This window comes from Podarcis pityusensis, assembly GCF_964106645.2.
Source record: "Podarcis pityusensis genome assembly, chromosome: 5".
Taxonomy (NCBI): Eukaryota; Metazoa; Chordata; class Lepidosauria; order Squamata; family Lacertidae; genus Podarcis; species Podarcis pityusensis.
In genome coordinates, this window is record NC_138032.1 from 30,580,202 (window position 1) to 30,606,085 (window position 25,884).

Below are 25,884 nucleotides of genomic sequence, written 5' to 3' on the forward strand. Positions count from 1 at the left end.
AAGTTATTTTATCTATTGAAATTGCTTTGAGACTTTTTGCTGTTGTTGTAAAGTAACTAACAAATGTTGCTACTACTACTGAAAATGCTCAAGGTGCCTGGGCAAATAAAAAAAGTTCTAAATACTTTAAAATCCCAATCTAAAGTTAACCATATAGCTTAGTTGAGATGTTAAACTTGTGTGTGAGTGTTATCATTTCAGGCTGTAGGTCAGGCTTCTGATATCATTCCAGTAACCTGATCATAAGCCATGTAGAGCTTTAAATTGTTGTAGGTATAAGTTACAAGGGGGCTGAAGAACCTGTGGCCCTCCAGATGTTGTTGAACTACAATTCCTGTGATCCTAGAGCATTGGCCATGCTGTCTGCTGCTGACGAGAGGCAGAGTTCAGCAGCTTTGGTTCTTTATCTCTGGTTTACAGTGTGCATGGGACAGAAAAAAATAGACTTTTGCACCGATAGACATGAAAGCTAATGTTAGATGTGAGACTGCCATAGTGAAAAAAGATTCACAGACCATGCTCTGAGACACACACACACACATATAAAATATTATTCCACCAAACATTGCAGAGCTGAGTCTGGTACTGAATTCACATGCCAGGCTAAGCAGTGGTAAGAGGCAGTTCAAACTCTGCGCTGTAAGCATTTTGTATGGTAGTTGTTTGAGGCTTTATTATGGCTGTGTAGCCCACGTACAAGGGACGCGGGTGGCTCTGTGGGTTAAACCACAGAGCCTAGGTCTTGCCGATCAGAAGGTTGGCGGTTTGAATCCCCACGACGGGGTGAGCTCCCGTTGCTCGGTCCCTGCTCCTGCCAACCTAGCAGTTCGAAAGCATGTCAAAGTGCAAGTAGATAAATAGGTACTGCTCCGGTGGGAAGGTAAACGGCGTTTCCGTGAGCTGCTCTGGTTCGTCAGAAGCGGCTTAGTCATGCTGGCCACATGACCCGGAAGCTGTATGCTGGCTCCCTCGGCCAATAAAGCGAGATGAGCGCTGCAACCCCAGAATCGGTCACGACTGGACCTAATGGTCAGGGGTCCCTTTACCTTTACCTTTAGCTCACTTATATTTAGAAATAAAAGTTGAGTAGAAGGAAAGAGGCAATCTAGAACATCAGTTTCCTCCAAGAGCACCTGGATCTGGTCTGCAACCACCCACTCCAGAACCTTCCTCAGGAAGTATTTAATTAAAACACTTAGGGGATTCCTAGTACAGTAGGGAAAGGAATACAAAACTAGGCCTTTTTCTGTCAGTAAATGCAGCTTAATTGATATGACATACAGTATAGATAATTGCTCTGTGCCAAGTAATGTAAAATAAAAGGTAGATGTCCCTAAGGCAGTGAAAGCAGTTGTTGGGGAGGAGCAAACACCCCCTCCTCTTCTAAGACAATTCTTATGTGTATATTTACTCAACCAGAAGACATGGTGCTGATCTTATGTTTATGTCAGGAGTGCCTCTCCACCTGTGTGAATTGATGATGCTCCTGGTGGTGATGGGGTATGACATGCTTTTCTGTTGAGGTCCTTTTTCTTCCCTTGAGTTCTTCCCACAACAATGCTGAAAATGCACCATGGATAGCTTTCCACCTTTGCTTCCCATTGGTCCTAGTCTGAAGATGAGTATTGCTGATGAAACCTCTTTTTCTCCATTACGGTTAAGGAAGCTAAGCATTGAAGACATCTGAGAACCTCTGGCCTCTCTCAGTGGGATGATTTCTTTGGCGACCTTCTCTGTTTTTGTGGGAAAACATGCAATTGTGTTTAATTGGGTCAAATGACAAGTGCTTTTTAAATAAAGTTTGTTTTGACATTTTGGAATTCTCTGTCAGCTGCAACAACATCTGAAATCCCATCTAGGCAGGATGACATCAATCATGTATTTTATCCGGACTGTGGGAGAGGACAAAAGTGATCCATCCCAACTATGTTCCTCTTCTGGCTGGCAGCACTGCATAAAGGGGAGAGGGAAGGGCAGGGCAGCAGTGGCATGATTACTAGGATAGAGTATAGCAAGACAGAGGTAAAAGCAGAGACACCTGCAGGGCCACTGCACATCTAGAGCTCCCCTAACCTTGGTGCTACCTCACGCAACCCTGTTCCTGTCCTGGCAACCACAGCACCACCACGTCTCTATCCAATGTGACATTGCTTCTTCTGTCATCTTCAACTATACCTATGTTCTATACATTTGCATATCTTTTTCCCCCTCTGTGGCAAAGGCATTGGGCACTCCAGATATTGCTGGACTCCAGCTCCCAACATCCCTGATCATTGGCAATGTTGGCTGGGGTTGATAGGAGTTGGAGACCAGCAACGTAAGACCATAGGTTCTCTACCCTTCATGTGCAGGTAGACCGTGTTTCTCAGTGTATGAAATCTACTTGTTTGCTGCCTGCCACCCAACATTACAAACCATTTCCTCATCAATTGATACTGATGTTGAGATGGTCTACTTTCCTGGAGATGCTGTGGAAATAACCCAGAACCTTTTGCATGCAAAATGCATGTTCTCTTATTGAGCCACATGCTGTACTTTTATATTTACATTGTTACCTAAGAGTTCACGTGGATACAAGAGTTCTAGCAAAACTATCAGTACTGCTGCTATTGATACATCAGTACGAGTAGATACTGATACAGTACGATGTATCCTGCTTTGGAGTTTAAAAATTGTTTCATTCATTAGGTCCATTTCTCCCTTTCTCATGTGCTTCGAGACACACAGAGCAGTACACATTACATGGCAGGTGAATGGGAGTTTCCTGCAACAAACTCATAAAGTATGAATAATATTTGCACCTCTTTAAATCCCCTTTTCAAATCTTTATTAGCAGTAGTGTTTTCTAGTGTGTTCACAGGAGTTCCAAGAAGTATGAATCATTCATGATTTCTTTCTTGGCTATGAGAAATATCAGAGTTAACATCAGTGTACCAATGGCAGTTTTGTTTGCCATGTAGCATATGGAGCTGCTGTTCTGATAGCAAAAAACCAGCTTGCAGATTGGGCTTGTCCTTTGCCATAGCTAAGAACTAGAGATGGGGGGGGGGGCAGGGAGGAATAATTTCAGTTTGTGTTTGTAGCTGAACGTATCCAAGTCACATTTCCCAAAACAACATGCAACCAGAGACAGAGCCATAAACCCACACTCCTCTGAATTTTGCAATGCAGTTTGCCAGCCAATTGATGTGCACAAAAATGCATATACTAGGGTAAAGTGTGCAAAGAAATCCATTACTGAAAATAGCACACAATAATGAATTATATAAGGGGAAAATGCTTTGCAAAAAATGTGTATTTCTGTCGGAGAAAGAATTATTATTTTTATTGTTATCTCCTTTAACTTATCATTATTTTAATTGTCAAGATGTTATTGGTTTTTTAAAAAAATATTATGTAAGCCAACTTGAGTATTTTTTGAATAACAGAAACACATTGGGTCATTAAGAATAATAAATAAATAAATCTGTTCATTAGTGTCATTTGGTCATCACTGTATAAAATGTGTAGCAAAGCATTCACACAGAAACAGCCTGTGGATTGCTGAGAGGGTGAGAAATTATTAGAATCTTGCAGTTATCATTTTCTTCTTGTTCAGAATTCTGTTCCATCACTGAGCAGACTTCTTTCACAGCTCTTTTATCTAAAACAGAATGTCTTTCTTTTGATGATCTCTGCCATGTGAATAAAGTGCACACAAGCTGATTGTTGATCCAGAATATTAGGTGAAACTGTTCAGTTTTTATTTTTTACCTTTGCATATGATTTCAGTGCTTGAACTGATTTTATTCGAAGCATTTCCAACAGCAACAACAACAACATTGCACTCAAGGCAGCTCTCGACAGTTACAAAGCATTACAATTCAGCAAGCAAGCAACATTTCTACCAATATAAGAAATCCAATTAATAATAATCATGTAACAAATGCCATAAGTAAAGCAAAAACTAGCTGTTCGGCAAACCATTAATGTGGTTCAGTGCAAACTCATAACAATTCAAAAATAAATTTAAAAAATTGACATGCTTCGCATGGCGATCCAAAGACAATAATGTGAGTGGTCTCGTTGTCAGCTGGGTTAAACTGTTTTGTGTTGTGCTGCTGTTCTAATTTCTAATCCACAAGCGACTATTTTTTTTTTTAATGGTACGTTGTAGCTGCTTTAAACCTCCTGACCAAATGTCCCCGCATAACTGTTAATATGCACAGTCATTTTAAGCATGAAATGGTTTAGCTAATGATTTATCTCTTCCACTGCTGTGCTTTGGGCAGCTGTATGATTGGCCTCTTTAGCAAGTCAAGTAATTTCTTTAACAAAATGTTAACGCGCAGATGGGCCGTAAGCTGTCAGTTAACCATTATTGTGTGCGCATCTGCTTGCTTTCAATGTACTGCTTGATGTATTCAGTCACTTACTTAGCCGCAGACCTCTGAAAAGCAGAGCCCACTCTGATTGGCAAATAAAATGTTCATTTGTCTCTTCTTCCTATTGTTTTGTTTTGGTAACACATGTCAGCAGCTCAATTACCCAGTTCATTAACAGCTCCCAATGGTCACGATGGCCCGCCGATGATAAGGGCAGCGTTTGTGGCACATATGGGGAATAATAGCCAGTCTCTTGGCAATTGTAAATAATAATAATAATAATAAAAAATCACTCTTGCCCCAGACACCATTTCCCTGTACATTGCAGCATATGATGTTTATTGGTTCAAGGCCTCTTCTCCAGAAATAACATTTACAACTAAGTCACCTATTACTCTTCCCATTTAACTGTATTCTGTTTTAGGCCAAAGTTTAGAGCTTTCAATAACCAGACTTATTCTTGAAGGTACCACTCAAGAAAACATTGTCAGTGGCATATTAAAACATTTGGAATGTTGCAAGTTAGCCCTTTTTGAAGGATAAAAAGGGAGCTTCATTTAAGGTTGTTCAGAGAGAGATACTTATGCTTGGGACAGCAGTGGTGATTTTTGTAAGAACCAACTAGCAAATTGATGCTTATATTTACAAAGGGTTCACATTGTTTCCAGCCAAATCCCCATTCATTAAGCTAAAGTGTTTGGAGTGAATCAAATTTAGTGTCACTGATATCTATTACACGTAATTCTGGCTACTTTGATTAGGTAGCTTCTGGAGCAAATCATTTGCACATCACTACTATTTTATTCTGAAATACGGTCTGAGATTTGAGATGCTATATAGAAGCAAAATGATTTCATGTTCTTTCTCCTGCTTATGAAATTGAGGGAAATGGCCATTTTTTAAGTTAAACCTTTAAACTGATATAAAAAATGGGGTACTTTCTAAAAATAACAAGATGCAGTCCTCTCCACCCTCAGTGCCCTTCAGCCTCAGACTGTTAAAGGCTGTCACAGTGTGACAGTTTAAAAGAGCAGTGTAGGTCAATTTTTCATCACTTTATGTTAACTGGGCAATGATGTTTCATTTGTCAACCCCCTCTCCTCAAAGCCCTTTCCCACCAAGCCTCCTCCCCTCCTCCAAGGAATCCTCATCAAAGCCCCTCCCCCACCAAGCTCCCCTCCCTTAAGCCACTCCCCCTTACACATTGAGCCCTTAAGCCTCTCCCCCTTATACATTCATCCATGCCCCTGTGCCACCACCCACTCAATGTGTTACATCACCACAAGACTGGCTCACTCACCCGCTCTGCCCCAGCCTGTGCCCCCACAACACTCCTTTTGCTCAAAGGCTGCAAAACTAGCTCATTTGCCAACTCCAGCCCTGCCTGTTTTGCCCATGCCACTGCAGCACCAACCCACCCACTGCCCCATGTCCATCTCATGTGCCCATTTCAACCTCGCGCCAGAAGCCCTACACACTCACTTGCACACACTGTTGCTCACCCACTCTGCCCCTGCTTCTCTCTGCTGCTGCAAGCCCAGCTCACTCACCTGCTTTTAAGCCCACCCACCATAAACTCGGCTCACTTGCCTACCCTGCCACCCCACTTGTTCTCACTTCCTTCCAGGCTTCCCTCACCCTGGAGCATGCACAGTCCATTGCCACATGATGACAGAGCAGCACAAATACAGTATAGAGAGACATATTAACTGCAAAATGTAAACACTGAAAGTGGGCATCTGTTCATGCAACAGGGCTTCCCCTTCCTCTCGTCCTCACTGCAGCTTCCTGTACCCTTCTAAATCTACTTAAGAGGGACACCCTCCATTAATTTATGTGAACCTTGTTTCCTAAGTGTACTTAGGAATAACAGCCCTAGTCATGTTTATATGCAGCCTCCCTACTTTTTAGGGACACTTCAGTGGCAGTAGTTTTTCAAGAGGAAATAGAGTTCCTGATGTTTGAGATTAAGAAATTCCTCAAAGAAGTTCTAAATTTAAATGCCTCAATCCTTTAGTGACAATGAAGCTGTGCCCAATTATGGCAGCGATACAGCAGCAATATTGTGTTTTGACATTGGACACATCACAATACAGAAAACAAGGGTGCACTTAAGATTCCATCCATCTGAGTCATCATCATCTTTTGATGGTTCTGGGGAAGTTGAAAACCTTGATCATATCCCAATGAAGGCTTTCCAGATTATGAATATGAGATACATCTTATTCTTTCCCAAGTGATGGAACTCACACTACAGAGAAGTCGAAACAGAATCAAGGAAAAGGGCTTACTTTGGGCCAGGAATACAGGACTAAGCATGGGAAGCATAGAAAATGGGTCCTTTCAGTGTTGGCCCAAGTCATTTGTTGACCAGTGGCGTGTAAATGGCACCCATCCCTTGGTAGGACCAGCAGTTTAAGAAGTCTTGTTCTACCATTCAGACCCTCATTCTGCCTTCAGCATATTTCCCTTCATAGTTCTACCTGAAGCAGAGCCTGAGGTTATGCCCCAAAATATGATAGCATATTCTGATGGATCTGCATGATCACATCTAAAAACTGAACTGGTGTAGGTTTTGGCTTGCAGCTATGTTTGGTGAATAAAGCAGTCTTGGAAATTGCAGATTAGAACTGTCTCCAATGTCAAGAACACCTACAATCTCTAGTATTGGGACATCTTCATCCACAGCACTGTACAGGACAACTGTGGGGCAGCAGTAGATGAATCTTTAAAACATAAGAGGCAACTCCTAGGGGCCGAGAGGTCTTCGGCCCCCCAATAAAATATTTGAAGGGGCAGCCCAGTCAAATGGTGAGCATGCATCACATCATGTGATTGATTATTCAGGGCAGGGCTTACCTGCCTCCCCCCAATATTTTATTCAAGTTGGCATCCCTGCTTCAAAATGGCTGGAAGCGCATCACAGCAGTGAGCTGTGAAAAACAATAGACCTTTACCATACATGGTGTGCTCATAGCCTTGATCACGGTAAATGGGGCATATTTTATAAACCATTAATTATAGAATATCACCATAGTAACATTCGATTAACACTTACATTCAGCTTGTAAAGCTTTAGCAGAAAGAGAAATAAGAATTGTCAAAACAGGACTGAAAAACTCGACTACTGGGAGTTTGGAGACAAGCTGGCTGGAGTTCTTTTGAAACATTGAAACTCTATCTCCGAAGCACCATGGGTGTGAGTCCAGACCTGTTATTGTTGAGTTGGATAAAGAATCATTTGTATTTAATATGGAACAAAAATACAAGCAATATTAGATACAAGATCACATCTATACCAGAGGTTTTAATTCCAGCCAACACACCTGGATTATGCAGGTATAAGTGCCGTGGATGTGACAGATGGTACTATTTCATCTACACATGGTGTTACTTATTTTGAAAAGAGGACACCACTGACATTTGGTCTGCAGCAAGATGTTTCGCTTTGTTGTGATTTCAGGGAGCTGTACTTGCCACTGGTAAGTAATAGTTCAGTTTAGGTGACTGTCTATACACAAGCGGTAGACTGCCTTCTATGGCTTTTTGGAGGTATGGCTCATTCTCAAATATAGGTTGCAGTTCCCTTATGATATGTTGCAGTATCCTGAATTATGTGTTGTAGGTAATAACCAGAGGTTTTATCAGAGATGTTGCTTGTGTGGTTTATGTTGCAAGTATTCTGTTCTGGGTATTCACTTAGTAATCACCAACACTGGGAAGATACTTAAGATTTAAGAGAGCCTGTTTCAAACTGCTCATGATCAAGCAAATTTAATCAAAAGCAGCTGCAAAGTAAGACTGGGCTGAAAGCAATAGATTTTTTGATGTAGTCAGAATGCTAACTGCTAGCATTGGTGATGTGTGTATCAGTTTCCTATACAAGGAGGTCTGAAGGTGCGCTGTTGCTTCTTTCTATAAACAGTGGTATCTAGAAAATTAGTATTAGTGGTAGAATAGGAAAGACACAGGTTTATGCTGGGATGGAAAGAAATGAAGACCTAACATGAATGATTTTCCACTAGTCTAACAACATAAGGAGGGCCAAGATTCCCCATCCCTTTCCTAAGGTGTACAAGTGGTGTCCGAAAATAACTAGCCAGGAAACATTGATCTGAGTCTAGAGTTAAATGATTGGACTATTGCCACGTATACCCTTTACAGTACTATGGATCTGCAGGTATAGTTCATGAATTCAAGTAGTAGTTGTGTAATGATAGTAGCAGAACTGCTTTGTCAGGAACAGAGGTGGATATTGGTTGCAACCTGCCTTCATGTGGGATGGGATCAGTGCTTTTTTCAGGGGGTATTCAAGGGTACACAGTACCAGCACCTCTTTTTTGTTGTTAAAAGGTGTGGCACTTACTATAACAATTTCATGGTGAGTACCAGCACCTATTTTTCTAGAAAAAAAGCACTGGATGGGATGTCAAGTGATTCAACCTTCAAGGTTGCCAGATGGTTCCTTCTGGGAGATTCATAAGATCCTAAGCTTCTCTAGTTTAAGGAGGAAATAAGTAGTGTGTTGTAGCTGGCTGTGGACATGTCATACAATCTTAGGGCGGTGTAAGCATGATAGGAATTTCCTCTGTTAAGGTGTTGAATGCTGAAGATGGATGGGTTTTCCCTACATTACTACTACTACTACTACTACTACTACTATTACTACTACTAAATTTATTACAAATTGCTTATAATCACTGCAGAGATTATAAATAAATGCTTTACATCTATGGGCTGACTTATATGCATGTTATATGTAGGTAGGTATAAATATGCTGGTAGACATCTGGAACAGAAGGTGCATAGAGGCTGAAGAGAAGAGGAGAAGAGGGAGAAGTTCTGTTGCTCATATATATTACTAGACTCTTCGTGGTTTGTGAATATTCTTGCTTAAATGTATAAAGCAAGACAGGATCTCTTGATAGCTAAGACAAACCTAACCAGTGTCTGCAGCTTGCTAGAAAGTCTCAGACCTGTCTTACTGGACCTCCGCAAAGTCCCAGTCCTGCATTCTGTGGCAGAATTTGAACAACTCACTGTTGGCAAATGGTCCAATAGAAATTGGCCAAGAGCCACCTGTGATCTTGAGTGGATCCTCTGGCCCACCCTTGTTTCACTGTCGATTGCCTTTTCAATAAAAACTGCCCAGGTTGGTGAAAATAAACACATAATGCCAATAGAATTAGCTGATGATGATGATACTAAGTCTTTAGCAGCAGAGAATTAAAAAACAAAACAAAAACCAGGATTGTCAATTTTTAGAAGCCAAATGCATGAAAGATTTCAGTGATTAATCCCAACATTTCATGTCAGTTAAATGAATATTACACAGGTATTGGGTGGGACAACTTCAAGAGCTGCTCAAAAGGCCCAAGCTATTCCCTTACATTAAAGTGTGTGTTGGGTATTACACTCTGAGTTTGTAGGTCCTTATCTTAAACAAATCTGCAATAATGCATGTGGGGCACTTTACTCTATGCACAGGTGGCTGCATACTGACATTAGACCTTCTGAACTTGTCTCCTGCTGCCTAGCATATTCATAAGTAATCTGTACACTCCTCCCAGGGTTGTGAGCACTTGGGGAGTTGCTAAGTGTCAGAATTTATTTGTACCATTTTGATTAGCCCAGACCTGGCAGGGGTTTATTTTCTTTCTAATGACCCCCTGCTGTGAAGCTGAGTATTCAAAAGGAGGGAGGAGAGGAACTGCACAGTATTACTGGTGGGAGGAGGGGGAGATGGAGAGAGAGAGAGGGAGAGAGAGAGAATAGAAAAGTAGAAGAAACTCTGCCTGTGCTGGAAGGAAGCTGTGGGGAGTAGCTGGGTCTAAATTCTTAATTATGTTTAAGATTCCAATGGGAATGTTTCCTTAAATGGAAATGCTTGGGGAAAACAAATTGAAGTGAAGGAGAGAGGCACTCCGTTTTCCTTGAGACGTTTTCCCACATCCTCCACTGACAATAAAGGACTCCCTTAACCCCCCCCCCCCCAGTTAAAATAGCAGCTGCTGAAGCCTTTTGGTTAAAGCAAACAAGGATCTAAGAACAACATTTCACCGTGTGCCGTGTGTACAATTGTGATTTACTGGGAAGCTCCTGAAATGGCTAAACAGATTTCCCCCCTGCCCTTAGAGTTTTTATTTTATTTTAATGTTAAGGTCATGTATTTAACATTTTAAAACTCCCCTGCCTTCCCTAGAGGAGATAAAAAAAATAATTGAAAGGGAGCTTCCAGGTGCTGAAGTCTCTGGACTGAAGAGACATGGGATTAACCCCTACAGAGCATCTATTTCAACCTCATCTTAAAAAAATAAAAATCCACACAATCTCCCCCCTTCTCATCCACTTCAGTTTTCTTTGTTGTCTCCTGCATCCTGCTAGGCAGGTGTCAGAGCCCTGAATGCGGGTAAAAGGCCTTGTTGATGGATACCACAGATGGAGCGTGGAAATTGGCAGAATAGGCCTCGGCCACAGGCCATTTCTAAGGACTCAACAAAAGCCGCCAAATAAGTCAACAAAAATCCCAAAGTTCACAAAAGGGAAAGTGTCATTTGTCATTTACTATGAGCTCAAGGAGGGGTATCGGCCTTCCTTGCACTCCTCCTCCTCCTCCTCCTGCCTTGCACCCAAGTAAACACGGTAGAGGTCAGTCACGTAGATTTTGCCATAGAAAGGATACTTCAGATCAGAGAGCAGAGAGCAGGCCTGCTATACACGCTCCAGCGTCTGATGAGGGAAAATAGGTGTATTTGGCTTATGGTACGTGAAGAAGGGGTGCAGGGGATCATTGGAAGGAGCTAAAATGAGCCAGTTGCCCCAATGGGGCCTGGTGGTACGCTCTTGAACACCCCACTCCACAACATTACTCTCAAATATTACTCTCAAAACCTAGAAATGTATTTCTGTGGCTGCATTGCATGACTAACCCACAATGTTATTATCATTTTAAAATTCAGTACTCTCCAGCAAATTTGTGTGATCCAGGCAGACTGCATTTTGTTGGATAAGTTGCAGCTTTAGTTACAATCCAGTGCATGTCACTAGGGTTGCTTACATGCCATACATTTAAAGGACACCCCCCCTCAACATATTCCCCTCAAAGAACTGACGTTTACCCCTCACAGAGCTAAAATTCCCTGCACCTATCACAACCCATCATTCCCAGGGTTCTTTGTTTTCTTGTGAGGAGGGGAATGTCTTTTAAATATGTTTTAAATGTATGATGTCCAATATGGTATGCAGCTTAAGTCACAAACACAGTGGAAAATGGGTAGGGATTAGGTCCAATCTTAAAACATGCCACTGCATCTTCTGTGTTGAATGAAAAATAGTGCAAGCTTTAGAGCATCCTGCAGTTATTTGGGGGAGTGGGGTGGGGCAGGCCAAATATTGCATTGCCTCATCCAGTTGTTTATGACCCCACTCCCCTAGCAGTTGATAGAAAACCCAGCTCTGTGTGACTCCAGAGGTGTAATTAAATTGAAATTTGATGCTACATTTGAATCACCCCCTGTTTTCTAGCAGTGCACAGCTAGATGAAAGGCCTTTAAAATATAACTCAGCTTTATGGTATTAAAGAATAAGAGGCGAGCATCCCATTGCTAATGAAGCCATGTGCTCTTGCAGCTCTTGGGCGGAAAGTCTCTGTATTCAGATAATTGTAAAGTGCACTGTATTGCGTTTGTAATAAATATATGGTTTTTAAATGGTTGTCATGTTTTGCTCCTATAATTATTCAAATGAAATATCCCACTGAGAGGACAAACAATGAACAGAATGGGTGTTTGTGTGTATTTATTGTTGTTCAGTGTTTTGCCTAGGCATGTCTGTTTATGATGTTCCTTGGGGAACTGATAATTACAGAATTCCATGTGACCAAATCCCTATGAAATTGTGCAAAGATTTTGTGTATAAGAGTGTTAACTTGGATGAAGTATTTCCCGGGGCCACCAAACAGGTCGTGAGGGTTCAAGGGACAAAGAACCACTCTATAATTCTGCAATTCCTTCTTTAATTAAACTTCCACTGGCGTTTGGTGCTTATGGGTTTTCTCCTCCCATTCTTTAAGAAGGAATTTGTAATCCTGTGGAGTCTGACTGTTGTTCTGTACTTGATCTTTTTGGAGACTGATTTACACTCCTCCCTTTTTCATCTACTTTGGGATAGTTTGGGTTCAAAGATCTCTGGGGGAGGAGTATGTGTCAGTGAACATTTTGAAAAGTGTAAGGTTCGGATTCCAGCCAAAGGTAAGTACTTTTAAGACCGATAGGACTCAATGGGACAGATTTAAGCATGTGTTTAAATGTCTTCCACTGAGATTTTTGGGACTAAAGGCTTGGCAGTGGCTGGACTGTTCCCACAGACATTTTGTATAAGTGAAATTAGGGGAAATGTTAACAATGCAGAAGTTCAGTTCTGTCCTACTCCATGTAGTATCCAAGGCAACATCCATTCAAAGAAAGTGTCATACAGTCTCTATTATTTTGTAATAAGGCAGTTTTCAGATGACCATTCTCTGGCCCAGAGAACGCAGCTGATATCTTACTCAAGGTCTTTCCCACCAATAAAGATCTGATGGAGAGATGTCATATTTGATGAGTAATTGATATTTTGGAGGGAGGGGAGGAAATAAGTGTATTTCTTTTCCCTAGTGATGCCATGGGGCATTACCCATGATGCTAGCATGATGAAATAACACACACAGTTAGTGATAGCTTTTGCTTCTCTCTCTGTGTGTATAGATCAGGTTGAATTACAGGAAAACACAATCCCTCCACCACAGTACTACTACTATGGGGGAAGATGCCTGAATCCATGGTAACAACTGTGACATTCTTGTGCTAACAAAAAAACAGCATCTGGAAAGGCGCTAAGGCCTCCAAGAACAACCTACATTTGCTCAATGTTGAGACTTTTACCCGTCTTGTGTTTTGACTGAGTTTCATAGACCAGATGCTTTTCTCCCAAAACACACAATTTGGAATCCATTCTGTTTCCATTTATTTAGCTCTCCTGTAACAAGTTGGAAGCAGTTATTAACTTCTCTGGGAGGGATGCTCTCTCTGTATTTTTGTATTTATTTGGAGATTGAAGGTTACTCTTGACCCCAGGTTCCTCTCCTGCAATGATTATTTATTTATTTATTTATTTATTTATTTATTTATTTATTTATTACAAAAACTCCTAAAACGCCATTCATACAAAAAAGGATACAGAGAAATTTAAAAGCTACAGTAGCAATATAAACTAAAGCAACAATGTAATGAACTTTCTCCTCTATCACAGCATAGCAAATAATCAGAATGTGCCCCTGTGGTGAAATGGATAGTTTACGGGACTGAGATCTGGGTTCAAACCTCCTCTCGGCTGTGAGAGTTGCTGGCAGCGCTGGTCCAAGGCGTTTTGATGCTAGAGGCAAAATAGAAAATGACAGCCTGCTCCATGCCCACTTGCTGCCGCCTCCTCCTGCTGCTACATGCCCACCACTCACCTCTGCCCCCAACCTCCTCCTCCGCTGGTCTTGCCTCCTGTGTTGAGGTTTAGTAAAGAAGAAAGAAGAGGAAGAAGAAGAAGGAAGGAGCTGAAATGCTGTATCCATTTCCTTGGAAATAAGCCTCATTGACTTACACTTGTACAGGATTACATTGGTGTATTCGTTATATCAGAAAAATTTACCAAATATAATATTATAAACAATCTCTCTCTCTCTCTCTCTCTCTCTCTCTCTCTCTGTGTGTGTGTGTGTGTGAGAGAGAGAGAGAGAGAGAGAGGGAGAGAGAGAGAGATCAGGGCCACCATACCCTTTTTAATTCCTTCCCCCAGGTGGTGTTTCTGATTTGAAGCAATATTCTGAAGCAATATTCCCCATGGGTGGAATATAGAGGTACCATATGTAAATGCTACTTATTTAGGACATGCTGTTAAATCATGTTTCTTACTTTCTACATGTTTATTGTATTGGAGGAAGAGGTCAGAAGTGACATTTGCTGGGGCAGCTGGGGCATCTCTGACTCACTGGTTACTAATAAGCCACCGGAACCTCTTTACTCCTCTAATAGGTAACCAAAGACCACTTCATTGCCTACAGATCTTCTTGGCAGTTCCATGGCCTTCAGAAACTCAGGTGGCTTTTCTTCTGGGAGAGGGCTTTGTCTTCAGCAGCCCCTAAATTGTGGAATTCCCTCCCTACAGGGGAGTGCATCTGGCACCTTCATTATACAGTTTTCAGTGAATGCTGAAGATGTACTGGGCCCATACCTTGGCTTTTGACACCTGTTGTAGCTGTCATTTGTTTTAAATGGTTTTTAATGCTGTATTGTAAATTGTTGTGTCTTGGGACCTTAAGATGAAGGGTGGGCAATGCATAAAATAATGAAGAATATGGATGGTAGAGAAATTCAGTTTGGTTTGCATTGTGATGCAAGCCTCCCTAATTCACATTTCCTGAAATAATCAACAGAACAGAATGCAGCTAGAAAGAATCTCTTCTCCGAATTTTGTGATGCAGTTCTCAAACCAAAAGATGTCTATATATGTATTTGAGGAAAGTATGCCCCAAAAATGCACATGCCAGTGAAGATAAAATACATTTTATTAGGGAAAATGCTAGAAAATGTGTATATTAGGCAAAATTGCATACAAAATGTTCATATTAGGAGAAATGTGCACATTCAACGCTGACAGATTTCCATGAGGACTTTTTCTGTTAATGCAAACTGTTGTGAAAATGTGATGTATTGGAAAAATGGAAAGAAATGGAAATCGATGAATTTGTCCCCCATCAGTATTTGCTAAGTGTGGTCTCTACCAGTCATGGCAAAACCATAGAAACCCACCAGCCTTTTAATTAATTGGAAGAGCAGTTTGAACATTTAAATTAATAAACATTGTTCTTTACCTGTTTTGAGATCAAGGCCTTGTGATTTTACTTGACCAGTTAAAGTAATGTGACGCTGCATGTCTTTTGATTTCACATATGCACAGTCATTGGGAAACCAGTGCTGAATATATTTGAAGAAATAATGCAGGCAAGCAAATTGGTATCTGCCTACAGATATTTCAAAAGGCAAAAAGTGACTAGATTAATTGAAGAAATACTGATAATTATTCATTCATTAGAACTAAATATGCTGTGGCATTCTCTCCAAGACTGTTTAGTTCATAGGATGATCCTGGCTTATTCCAAGAAAGCATTTTTATTCAGTGTCCCCTCCTCTTGCTTTAATTCTTGATTCTTCCCTCACCCACCTACCCCCATTCTCTAGCCATAGATTAATTGTTCCATTCTTCATTTCTTCCCAGCTTCAGCACCACAGTCCGATGAAGGTTCTGACATAGATTCTGAACCAGATCTGCCATTAAAGAGAAAGCAACGCCGCAGTAGAACAACCTTCACTGCAGAACAATTAGAGGAGCTGGAAAGAGCTTTCGAGAGGACCCACTACCCTGATATATACACCCGAGAGGAACTTGCGCAACGAGCTAAACTCACTGAAGCTCGGGTTCAGGTGAATATCCTTACTGAAAGAGTTTTAAGATTTCCAGCCACCTTGGTGTACAGACAGAAACACTACAGTGGTACCTTGGGTTACATATGCGTCAGGTTACATACGCTTCAGGTTACAGACTCCGCTAACCCAGAAATAGTGCTTCAGGTTAAGAACTTTGCTTCAGGATGAGAACAGAAATTGTGCTCCGGCGGTGCGGCAGCAGCAGGAGGCCCCATTAGCTAAAGTGGTGCTTCAGGTTAAGAACAGTTTCAGGTTAAGTACGGACCTCCGGAACGAATTAAGTACTTAACCCGAGGTACCACTGTATTGCTGTTTTATAATACAAATGAATTTTCTTGCTGAAGAAACTAAGTTTATTGGTTTGTAACTAACAAATAGTTCTTGAGCTTCCTTTTCCTTCTCCTTCCTCCCAATTCCATTTCCTTTTGTGTAATGTCTTTTAGACCTGTAGGGTAGGGCAGGGATTATTTTATCACTACAAGCCATCCTGCAAGTCTTTTTTTTTAACTGGATGAAGAACAGGATAATATATATATATATATATATATATATATATATATATATATATAAAATAAGATATTTATTAAGATTTTCAAGATATTACAAAATAAAAATAGAAAAAAGAAAAATACAAAATAAAAATAGTTAAAAACAACTCAATCTTTCCATTACTTAATTTTCATTAGCTTGTTTCCCGGACCTCCTCACGCCTCCCTTTTTTGTATTCCAGTTCGGTTTGTTGGTTCAGCAAATCCTTCCCCTCTTTGTTTATCCTAATCTTTAATCTTAAAATATTGTAACATTAACTTTTTACCTGTTAATAATCCATTTTTCATATTCCCTTATAGTATTGCAGCTAAAAACCACTTAATTTCTATCCAACATCATTCTAACATTCATTAATTTTACAATATTTCTGTAAATAGTCTTTAAATTTCTTCCAATCTTCTTCCACCAACTCTTCTCCCTGGTCCCGGATTCTGCCAGTCATTTCCGCCAGTTCCATATAGTCAATCACCTTCATCTGCCATTCTTCCAGAGTGGGTAGATCTTGTGTCTTCCAATACTTTGCAATAAGTATTCTTGCTGCTGTTGTGGCATACATAAAAAAAGTTCTATCCTTCTTTGGCACTAATTGGCCGACTATGCCCAGGAGAAAGGCCTCTGGTTTCTTCAAGAAGGTATATTTAAATACTTTTTTCAATTCATTATAGATCATCTCCCAGAAAACCTTAATCCTTGGGCACGTCCACCAAAGGTGAAAGAATGTACCTTCAATTTCTTTACATTTCCAACATTTATTATCGGGCAAATGATAAATTTTTGCAAGCTTGACTGGAGTCATGTACCACCTGTATACCATTTTCATAATATTCTCTCTTAAGGCATTACATGCCGTAAACTTCATACCTGTGGTCCATAACTGTTCCCAGTCAGCCATCATTATATTATGCCCAACAAGGATAAAATATATTTTAAATGAATGAATGAAATATGAACGGTGAATTCTCAGGCTATTTCAAATGTAGTAGTGAAAGTGGCAGGAATTCTGCCACTTTTAATTTGAGGATTTGTTCCACTGGTCACTTATGTCCACCATTAAGCATGCATATTCCCCCTGGAAGCATAATTCTCAGCAGGAGGCTGCCCAGTGGCAGGAAACTACTACTAATGGAAAGGCTAGGTAGGATGTGATGAGTGACTGACTCAGCCCCTTGGTCTTCAGGTTATTTTGGAAATTGCAGGTCATTTCATGGGGTTCACAACTTGATGTTCAGTTGTTTTCCTTACCATGATTTCCAGTCAAACGGAGATAGTCTGCACCCATACAATTTATATTACAAAGCAACATTGAATGGGAAGAACATGAATAATTCCATCCCCCTTGTGTCCAGGGTCCCAGATATAATGTGAAACAGGCTTAAGAAAAACAAGGTTGTGTGCATTTGGGGGAAAAAACAGATGTGATTTTGAGGAAAAAACTCCAAGAGTGCTGCCCTCCAACTACAGATCATGTAGAATTCATTTGAAAAGGTAGACCTGAAGTTACCCTGCAAAAGTATTGGAAAGAGAAGTTTCTGACCAGTTAACAATCATTGTGCCCATACATCTGTAATGTGCCCATAAATCTGTAATTATCATCTGTAATGATAATAATCTTAAAAAATGAAAAAAGAAATCAAAAACATACTCTGCATATCAAAACTGTGGGGAAGTTGTAAATAATATTTTGAAAAGTCAAACCTAAAGATGGTTGATTTTTCAAAGCCTGACTCCCAATTTTCCTCACAGTTTTGCTGCTTACATTTGATAACCTAGAGAAAATATTTAGTTTTGTTCATTTCTCATCTTTTCACAATGCTCCTACTTGAGACTAGGAAAAGGCTGTAGTACTATAATAATGGGTTGTGGAGGATAATCTAAAGTAGGTATGAGCTACTGTTTTTAAATAGATTCCATTATTGAAAAAGAGATTGGTTGAAAAACAAATGATACAAAAATGGGTGACCCCCCCCCAAGGAATTGAACTGAATATGGGTGCTGAATCACTATTTGAAGATTTTATAAAAACTCAGTTAATCAGAAGTAGACTCTTTAATTCTTTTAGATGCAATTTTGGGACCTGTGAGCTTTAAAGGCAACAATGAATGTTCATATTTTTCTAAAGCAGTGACCCACAGTTACAAGAAAAGCAGAAGTCTCATTAACATAACAGCTGTCTTAATGTGGCTTTAACCCTGTGACTTTTTACATTCCTTATGGCTTCCTTGGGTTCCCTTGAGACACATCTTGTCTCATACTCACTTCTGTGATCTACAGCCCAGCAAATTCCCTACTATGTTGAACATATGGACTTTTTGCTTAGAACAACATGGGGGGGGGGAACCTCAGTCAATCAATGATTAAAATACCGGGGGTGGGAGGGAACCTTCTGGGAATTAAAGATGAACAGGAGTTTAAGTGGCCCAAGTTGTGAATACTTGTTAAAGTTAAGCCATATTTTACATAACTGACACAGAGGGCTCCAGGGAGATTGTTCTGAGTTTTGTCATTCCAGCAATCACTGCTTCTCGACATCTATGGTTAGGCTGAGTGCCACTGTGTATATATTATTATGGGATAAAGTAGAGCTCCACCCTTCATCTCTTCTTAGCAGTTCATTTCAGTTCATGTCCAGTCTTAATCAAGCTGAGGAAAGAAAGAAAAGGAACTTGATACAAGAAGTTACGCCTTATACAATGGGTTTTTGAGTCCCCAAATGATATTAGCAACATGCTGAAAGATTGGGACACTATTCAATGGTAAAAATAAGATAGCAAATCAGGGAAAGCAGATCTTAATATCCACAGATCTTAATATTCTGGAATCAGCCCTACTTGGATTCCAGGAACTGAGCCTGGGACCTTAGTCATGCAACTGATGTGCTCTAATGCTGAGAGTTTCAATGAGGATCATGTACCATAAAGGAGACTTAAAGAAAGAATATTCTAGCAAAGAACAAGCCCAAATATTTTAAAGCTAGACCTGTTACATAGGCTGCCATAGAGAAGACTGTGGTGAAATTTGACATTTGGGAAAAGAAAGATAATTGTCTCAGTAGAGTTTTTGGACTGGGCAATATCCATAGTACCAATAGTTACTTCAGATGGGACCATCCACATTAATGGAATTATGAAGTTGCAATACATCAAGCCTCCAGTTACTACATTCTGTATACAGAGAACCAGTCTGAAGTACTTAGATGAGGTCACTATGTCAGCAAGTTTGACATGTCCCACGTCTACCAGCAGATGGAACTGGAGGAGGACTGCAAGGAATTTATCAAAAGAAACACCCAAATGGTTTTATACCATCATAATAGGTAAAGGTAAAGGGACCCCTGACCATTAGGTCCAGTCGTGACCGACTCTGGGGTTGCGGCGCTCATCTCGCTTTATTGGCCGAAGAAGCCGGTGTACAGCTTCCGGGTATGTGGCCAGCATGACTAAGCCACTTCTGGCGAACCAGAGCAACACACGAAAACACCGTTTACCTTCCTACCAGAGCGGTACCTATTTATCTACTTGCACTCTGATGTGCTTTCGAACTGCTAGGTTGGCAGGGGCAGGGACCAAGCAACAGGAGCTCACCCCATCGCGGGGTTTCAAACCGCCGACCTTTTGATCGGCAAGTCCTAGGCTCTGTGGTTTAACCCACAGCGCCACCCGCGTCCCCTACCATCATAATAGATGAGCGTATATCAGGGATGGAGGATCTGTGGCCCTCCAGATATTGTTGGACTCCATCTCCCATCAGCCCCATCCAACATGGCCAATTCTCAGGGACAATGGGAGTTGCTGTTCAGGAACATCAGAAGGGTCAGCAGATATTCAGATTGGGCTGTTTTAAGAAGCTCCTCTGGTATCAAGTTTCACTACTACCTCATGTGGAGAAAGATAATGGCAGAATCCCCATCTCTGGAAATAAAGCGACCCACTGTTGCTCAGTCCTGTCTTTATCCTTAATAAAACACATAGTGTCTTGGTACATGGAAAACAGGGATAAAGAGCAACTAGTCAGTCCTTTATATTAACTGAGGTGGAGATAAATTTTATTTTAAGGGCTAAATAGAAGCCAATAGAAGCCATATTGGGTAGTTTCCCCTAACAGTTGAAGGAATGTTACCTCAGAGAATAAATTCCATTTATTTAAGACTTCACTTAAAAAAAGAGAGAGAACAATGAACATCTACCAGGTGTATAGGAGGCAGCCTTTCCATTCTCCTGGGCTTACAGTAAAGCCCAACCAAGGATGTTATGGGTTCTTTTTTTAAGGAAGTGTAGGCACCTGGGGAGGCTGCAGAATGCAGACCACTAGGGAGATGATTTGTAAAATGAAAGGACAGTCACAAAACCCCTTAATTACATTGAAAGTAAGGCAAGTGCAACAAAAATGCTGCACCCCACCCATGAGAATTTCACCTAAATTTTCTTTTCCCTTTGAGAATTTTTAATGCAATTTCTTTTCTTGGTAATTGCTGCAGAACAGCCGGAGATGGGGTTTTGAAGGACTTTTCAGAACAGCTTAGTTCAGGTGCTAGCCAATGTAGATGCAGTCAAAGCTTCCCCACTGAAAAATAATTTTGGTATTAGAGATCTATGAGCCTTTGTGGGGAAATATTTCTTTGTAGCCTAAAGATACATGATAACGTGAAGTCTTATTACACAGATATATTTTCTTAACAATTAATCATATCAGGCCGCAGTACAGTCTCTTGTGGGAGAAAGTACAGACTATCACTTGAGGCACTTCAAATTAAATTGGACAAATCAGTCAAGTATGTTCAGCTCTGGCAAGGATTCGACTGGATGACCTTGTAGACCTTTCCCATCTCTGATTCCTAATATTTACGTCTTGCCTCTTTTGTTATCATTTTTCCCTTAAGTAGTTTGTAACCGAACAAGGCAACATCCTATTTCCTTGACGCTGGCTGGGTATCCTTTCAAAGCTGCAGTTCTTCCTCAAGGCTTGCCGAGGTGAAATTGGCCTTGACAGTTCAACTGCCTTATCCTAAACAGAGAGTTTCCAATGTGCTTTTAAGGCAACGAGATCTCTTATTCAAATAGGCAAAATGTTTGAAAAGGGAATTCAGAAAGACAATAGAGGATAGTTTCTTCTAAACAGAGTCTGGGCTTTACAAGGATGAATGCCAAATACGTATCAAATCAAAAGAATGGCACATTGATAAAGACACGTCTAATTTAAGCCAGAGAATGTATTCCCTTTGCTGCACTGCTGTACATCAGAAATATTTATGTGTTTTTTGGTTAGTTTCAGTGGCCATGAAGGAAAGGAAAGGGGGGAAAGCGGGAGAGAGAGGACTGGTATGGGGTGGGGAGTTTGAAGATGGAAGGATATGAATTAAAAGGGAAGTAGAAGCAGAACCTCAGTTAAGGGACAAGAAGACAACCAGGAAGGTCTGCTACTGCAACAACACTGCAAAGGAGATGATGGGAAATACATAGGGCTGTAGTGGTTAGAGTGTTGGACTAAGACCTGGGAGACCAGTGTTCAGATCCCCACCAATCCATGAAGCTCACTGTGTGACCTTGGGCCAGTGGCCGTCTCTCCACTAAATTAACACCACAGGGTTGCTGCGAGGATGACAATGGGAGCAGGGAAATTGTGGACACTTTCTTTAGCCTAGAGAAAAGGTGGGATATGAATGAAATAAACGATACATTGTGTTGTTCTCTCTGTATGCGTCCATTATGACACAGCTACAGTGACACGCATCTCATTTTGTTCTGTATGATGTGTATATCATTTTTAGATGTGTGTGTGTGTGTTGGCAGATATATACATAGCTATTATAGCAATATATTGGCAAAAACTAACATTGCAATCCTATACAAGTCCATTCAGAAATTCCATTGAGTTGAGCGTGGCTTAATTGAGAGCCAGTGTGGTGTAGTGGTTAAGAGCGGTAGTCTCGTAATCTGGGGAACCGGGTTCACGTCTCCGCTCCTCCACATGCAGCTGCTGGGTGACCTTGGGCTAGTCACACTTCTTTGAAGTCTCTCAGCCCCACTCACCTCACAAAGTGTTTGTTGTGGGGGAGGAAGGGAAAGGAGAATGTTAGCCGCTTTGAGACTCCTTAAAGGGAGTGAAAGGCGGGATATCAAATCCAAACTACTATTCTTCTTCTTCTTCTTCTTCTTCTTCTTCTTCTTCTTCTTCTTCTTCATCCCAGGTAAACAGGTATAGGGTTGCAGCCTAAAGGGTTGAAATATGTATGCAGACCTAGCCTAGGGATGGCTGAGAGGATAAGGCGGAGATTGTGTCTCTTGGACACCTTTCTGCTGCTGCTTTGTCCTGTAGCCAAAGCCACCCCTTGTAAACCTCTCCATTTCTCTTTCTGCTTGGTTAGCTGATAACATTCATTTAGGAAGATAGCAAGCTGCCTTAGGCTAAGTCAGACCGCTGACCCATCTCTAGCTCAATATGGTCTGACTGTCAGCCGCTCTCCATGATTTCAAGCAGGCATCTCTCCCAGACTTGCCTGGAGAGGCCAGAGATTGAACCTGGGATCTTTAGCATGCAAAGCAGATACTTCGCCACGCCCCCTCTCTGCTTCCTTGCAAGAGGCCTTTAAATTCTCCTGCCTGCTTTTGCACAAATGAAAAGTGGTGTTTTTTTAAACAGAAGTTATAAAAAGTTATAAGTTCAATGTGCATAAAATGCTATGTCTGTGTGCATAGTGTATGAAATTTAGTGGAGGTTTGCATTTGCAGAATATAGCTATAGCAAATGCAAAAAGGTGCTTCTGCAACTAAAGCTGCAAACAAAAGGGTGGAGTCTTTGATTCAATCTTTATGCTAATTGATGACTCATCCCTGGCAACCTGGGTCTCAGAAGCTCCCAGCACACTGAAGAAGCAATTTGCTTATTTGAATCTCTCTCTGAATCTGTATAGTATCTCTCTCTATCTCTTCTGGGACTATATTAACAAGTAAAAGAAAATTGGACGACACTGCTAGTTGTTTAAGAACAATGTGTTTATTTGTATTTACAACTTTTTTGTAACAAGTTTAAAGACAGTTTGCAGTAAAGCTTTGGAGCTCTTTCTTTGTTTGCAGAGCTTATTGATTCATATTCTGTACAGTAGTACCTCGGATTAAGTACTTAATTCATTCTGGAGGTCTGTACTTAACCTGAAACTGTTCTTAACCTGAAGCACCACTTTAGCTAATGGGGTCTCCCGCTGCTGCCATGCCACTGGAGCACGATTTCTGTTCTCATCCTGAAGCAAAGTTCTTAACCTGAAGCACTTTTTCTGGGTTAGCAGAGTCTGTAACCTGAAGCGTATGTAACCTGAAGCGTATGTAACCCGAGGTACCACTGTACAATATCTGGATCATGGAATTCTGCTCCCATAACTAACAAAATGGTGATGGTAGGACTGGAGGTAGTCAGGAGAATCACTGCAGCAAGCCTAGAAGTTCCAACTTTTTTATCCCACCCGCTACGTATCATAAATTTGAGAAGGGTACATGAATGGTCAAATTTGAGAATGGCCTTAGACTAGGGTTGCAATATGTCCAGAATTTCCAGGATATAGCTGAAATACTGCAGTTGGAAGCAGTGTCTGGGGGGAAATTGCAAAAAACCCAAAAAAAGTAGTCCAGGAAAATCTGGACATATGGCAACCCATGTCGGCAGTTTAATTTTCCTTTAAAATAGCTCAACAACTTTGGGCAAAACTAAAAATAGCTCATCAACTTTGGCCAAAAGAAAAAAGAACAAAAGGGCAATCCTACTTGAACAGAGTCAGGCCCTTGTTCCATCTAGCTCAGTATTGTCTACCCTGACTCTGCAGGGTTTCAGGCAGAAGTCTTGATGTAGTCTACGTGTGGATAGTTTGCTCTCAAGAATTGCTATGAATTCAAGCCCCATGAAAACAAGGTGGGTAGACAGGTAGCTGTTCACTGCAAGCAGCACACCTGGGGCAAATAGCAACTGGAGGGGGGATGATTTCCATGAAGAAACTGATGGAGGAATGCGCTGAAAAGTGTGGGTTGAACAAATGATTAACAAAAAGACATGTACGTGTTCGGCAAGCAAATAAGAATGAATGCTTATTATAACCCTGCAAATGTATCAGAACAAATGGTCAGTAAAGACCAGACATAGTCTTTATACAAGCAAATCAGGATGAATGGCCAATAAATGGGTTATTTGGAGGAGCCCTTAATTAATTAAAATATCTGATAGTGCACATTTTCCTATAAGAGAGCACTCATGGTGACTAATTCCATTCCAAACAATCCATTGAAATAAACACAACAAAAGAGTCGGAACAATTTCAAATAAGAGAGCTTAGCCACATTTCTGCTTGTGTCATGCCTAGAAGGCATGGATCTGAGTGGTTTTCCCCTTGTCCCGCTCCTTTCCAAGGAAAAGCCCACTCTTTAGTGAATGGAAATCTGGGGAAAACTTGAATTGCTGTTTTCTCCAATTGAGTGCTAAAGAGTGGTTTTTCCCAGGGGAAAGCATCAGAACAAGGGGAAGTGGGAATAAGCCCAGAAAAAGAGACAACATGGAAGATAAAGCCACCCATCAACAAAGAAATGAAGGCTGATGAAAAGGTTGCAGTGGTTGCTAAAAAGGGGTGCTACCACAGATAAGGCCTTCCAACACATCCTGGCATGTTAGGTTTGAAGGAGGAAGTTGTTAGGAGGAAGTTGTCATTTAGACATCCTCAGCTCAAGCCACTGAGGGTTTGGCTATAATAACCAACACTTTGAATTTTAACCAGAAATGTTTTGGTAGCCTGTGCAGCTGTTCTAAAACAGATGCAATATTTGTGGCCATCTACTTTCCCAGGAGTTGCTGCATTTTGCACCTGTTGGGTCTTTCTTAGGCCCATCCATGGCAGCTCAATGTAGCGACTGTGTATTATAGTAATCCAGTTAAGGAGGGAATGTACCACTGTGCCTAGTTTATTGTGCCAAGTGGTTTGGCGAACGCTGAATGGACGTAAAATTGATTGTAGCACCATCTGAAATGCCTCTTTTCCCTTCCAACCATTTGTAGGTGTGGTTTAGTAATCGTCGAGCTAGATGGAGGAAGCAAGCTGGGGCCAATCAACTGATGGCTTTCAATCACTTGATCCCAGGTGGATTCCCACCTAGTGCCATGCCAACTCTGCCAACGTACCAGCTATCAGAATCTTCCTACCAGCCCACTTCTATTCCACAAGGTACAGTAGGAAACAGAACATTCTATTTACTGGTGTTTTCAGTTGTTTTCTATCCCTGGGCAGTATTAAAAATAATAACACAACTTCTTAAGAGATATTTTCACTATAGAAACCTAGGAAGCCAACTTATATCAAGTCAGACCAACAGTCCATCTAACTTCTGAAAACCAAGATATAGCTGATTTGAATTGGTCCCCTTAGTTAAAACCTTACTTTTAATTTATAACACAGCATGTGTAAGCCCTAGAATGGTATGAATGGGAAG

The 25,884-nt window shown here is 40.9% G+C and overlaps 1 protein-coding gene across 3 annotated transcripts in view; it reads left to right on the forward strand.

Annotated features, from left to right (window-relative positions):
* Nucleotides 1-25,884, forward strand: part of PAX3 (paired box 3) — a 104,492-nt gene that overhangs the window by 57,910 nt on the left and 20,698 nt on the right. For all 3 annotated transcript variants that reach the window (XM_081006948.1, XM_081006946.1, XM_081006947.1), the window contains 2 exons: nt 15,669-15,874; nt 25,454-25,619. In XM_081006948.1, the coding sequence (XP_080863074.1) occupies nt 15,669-15,874; nt 25,454-25,619 (372 nt within the window). The remainder of the gene's footprint in view (nt 1-15,668; nt 15,875-25,453; nt 25,620-25,884) is intronic.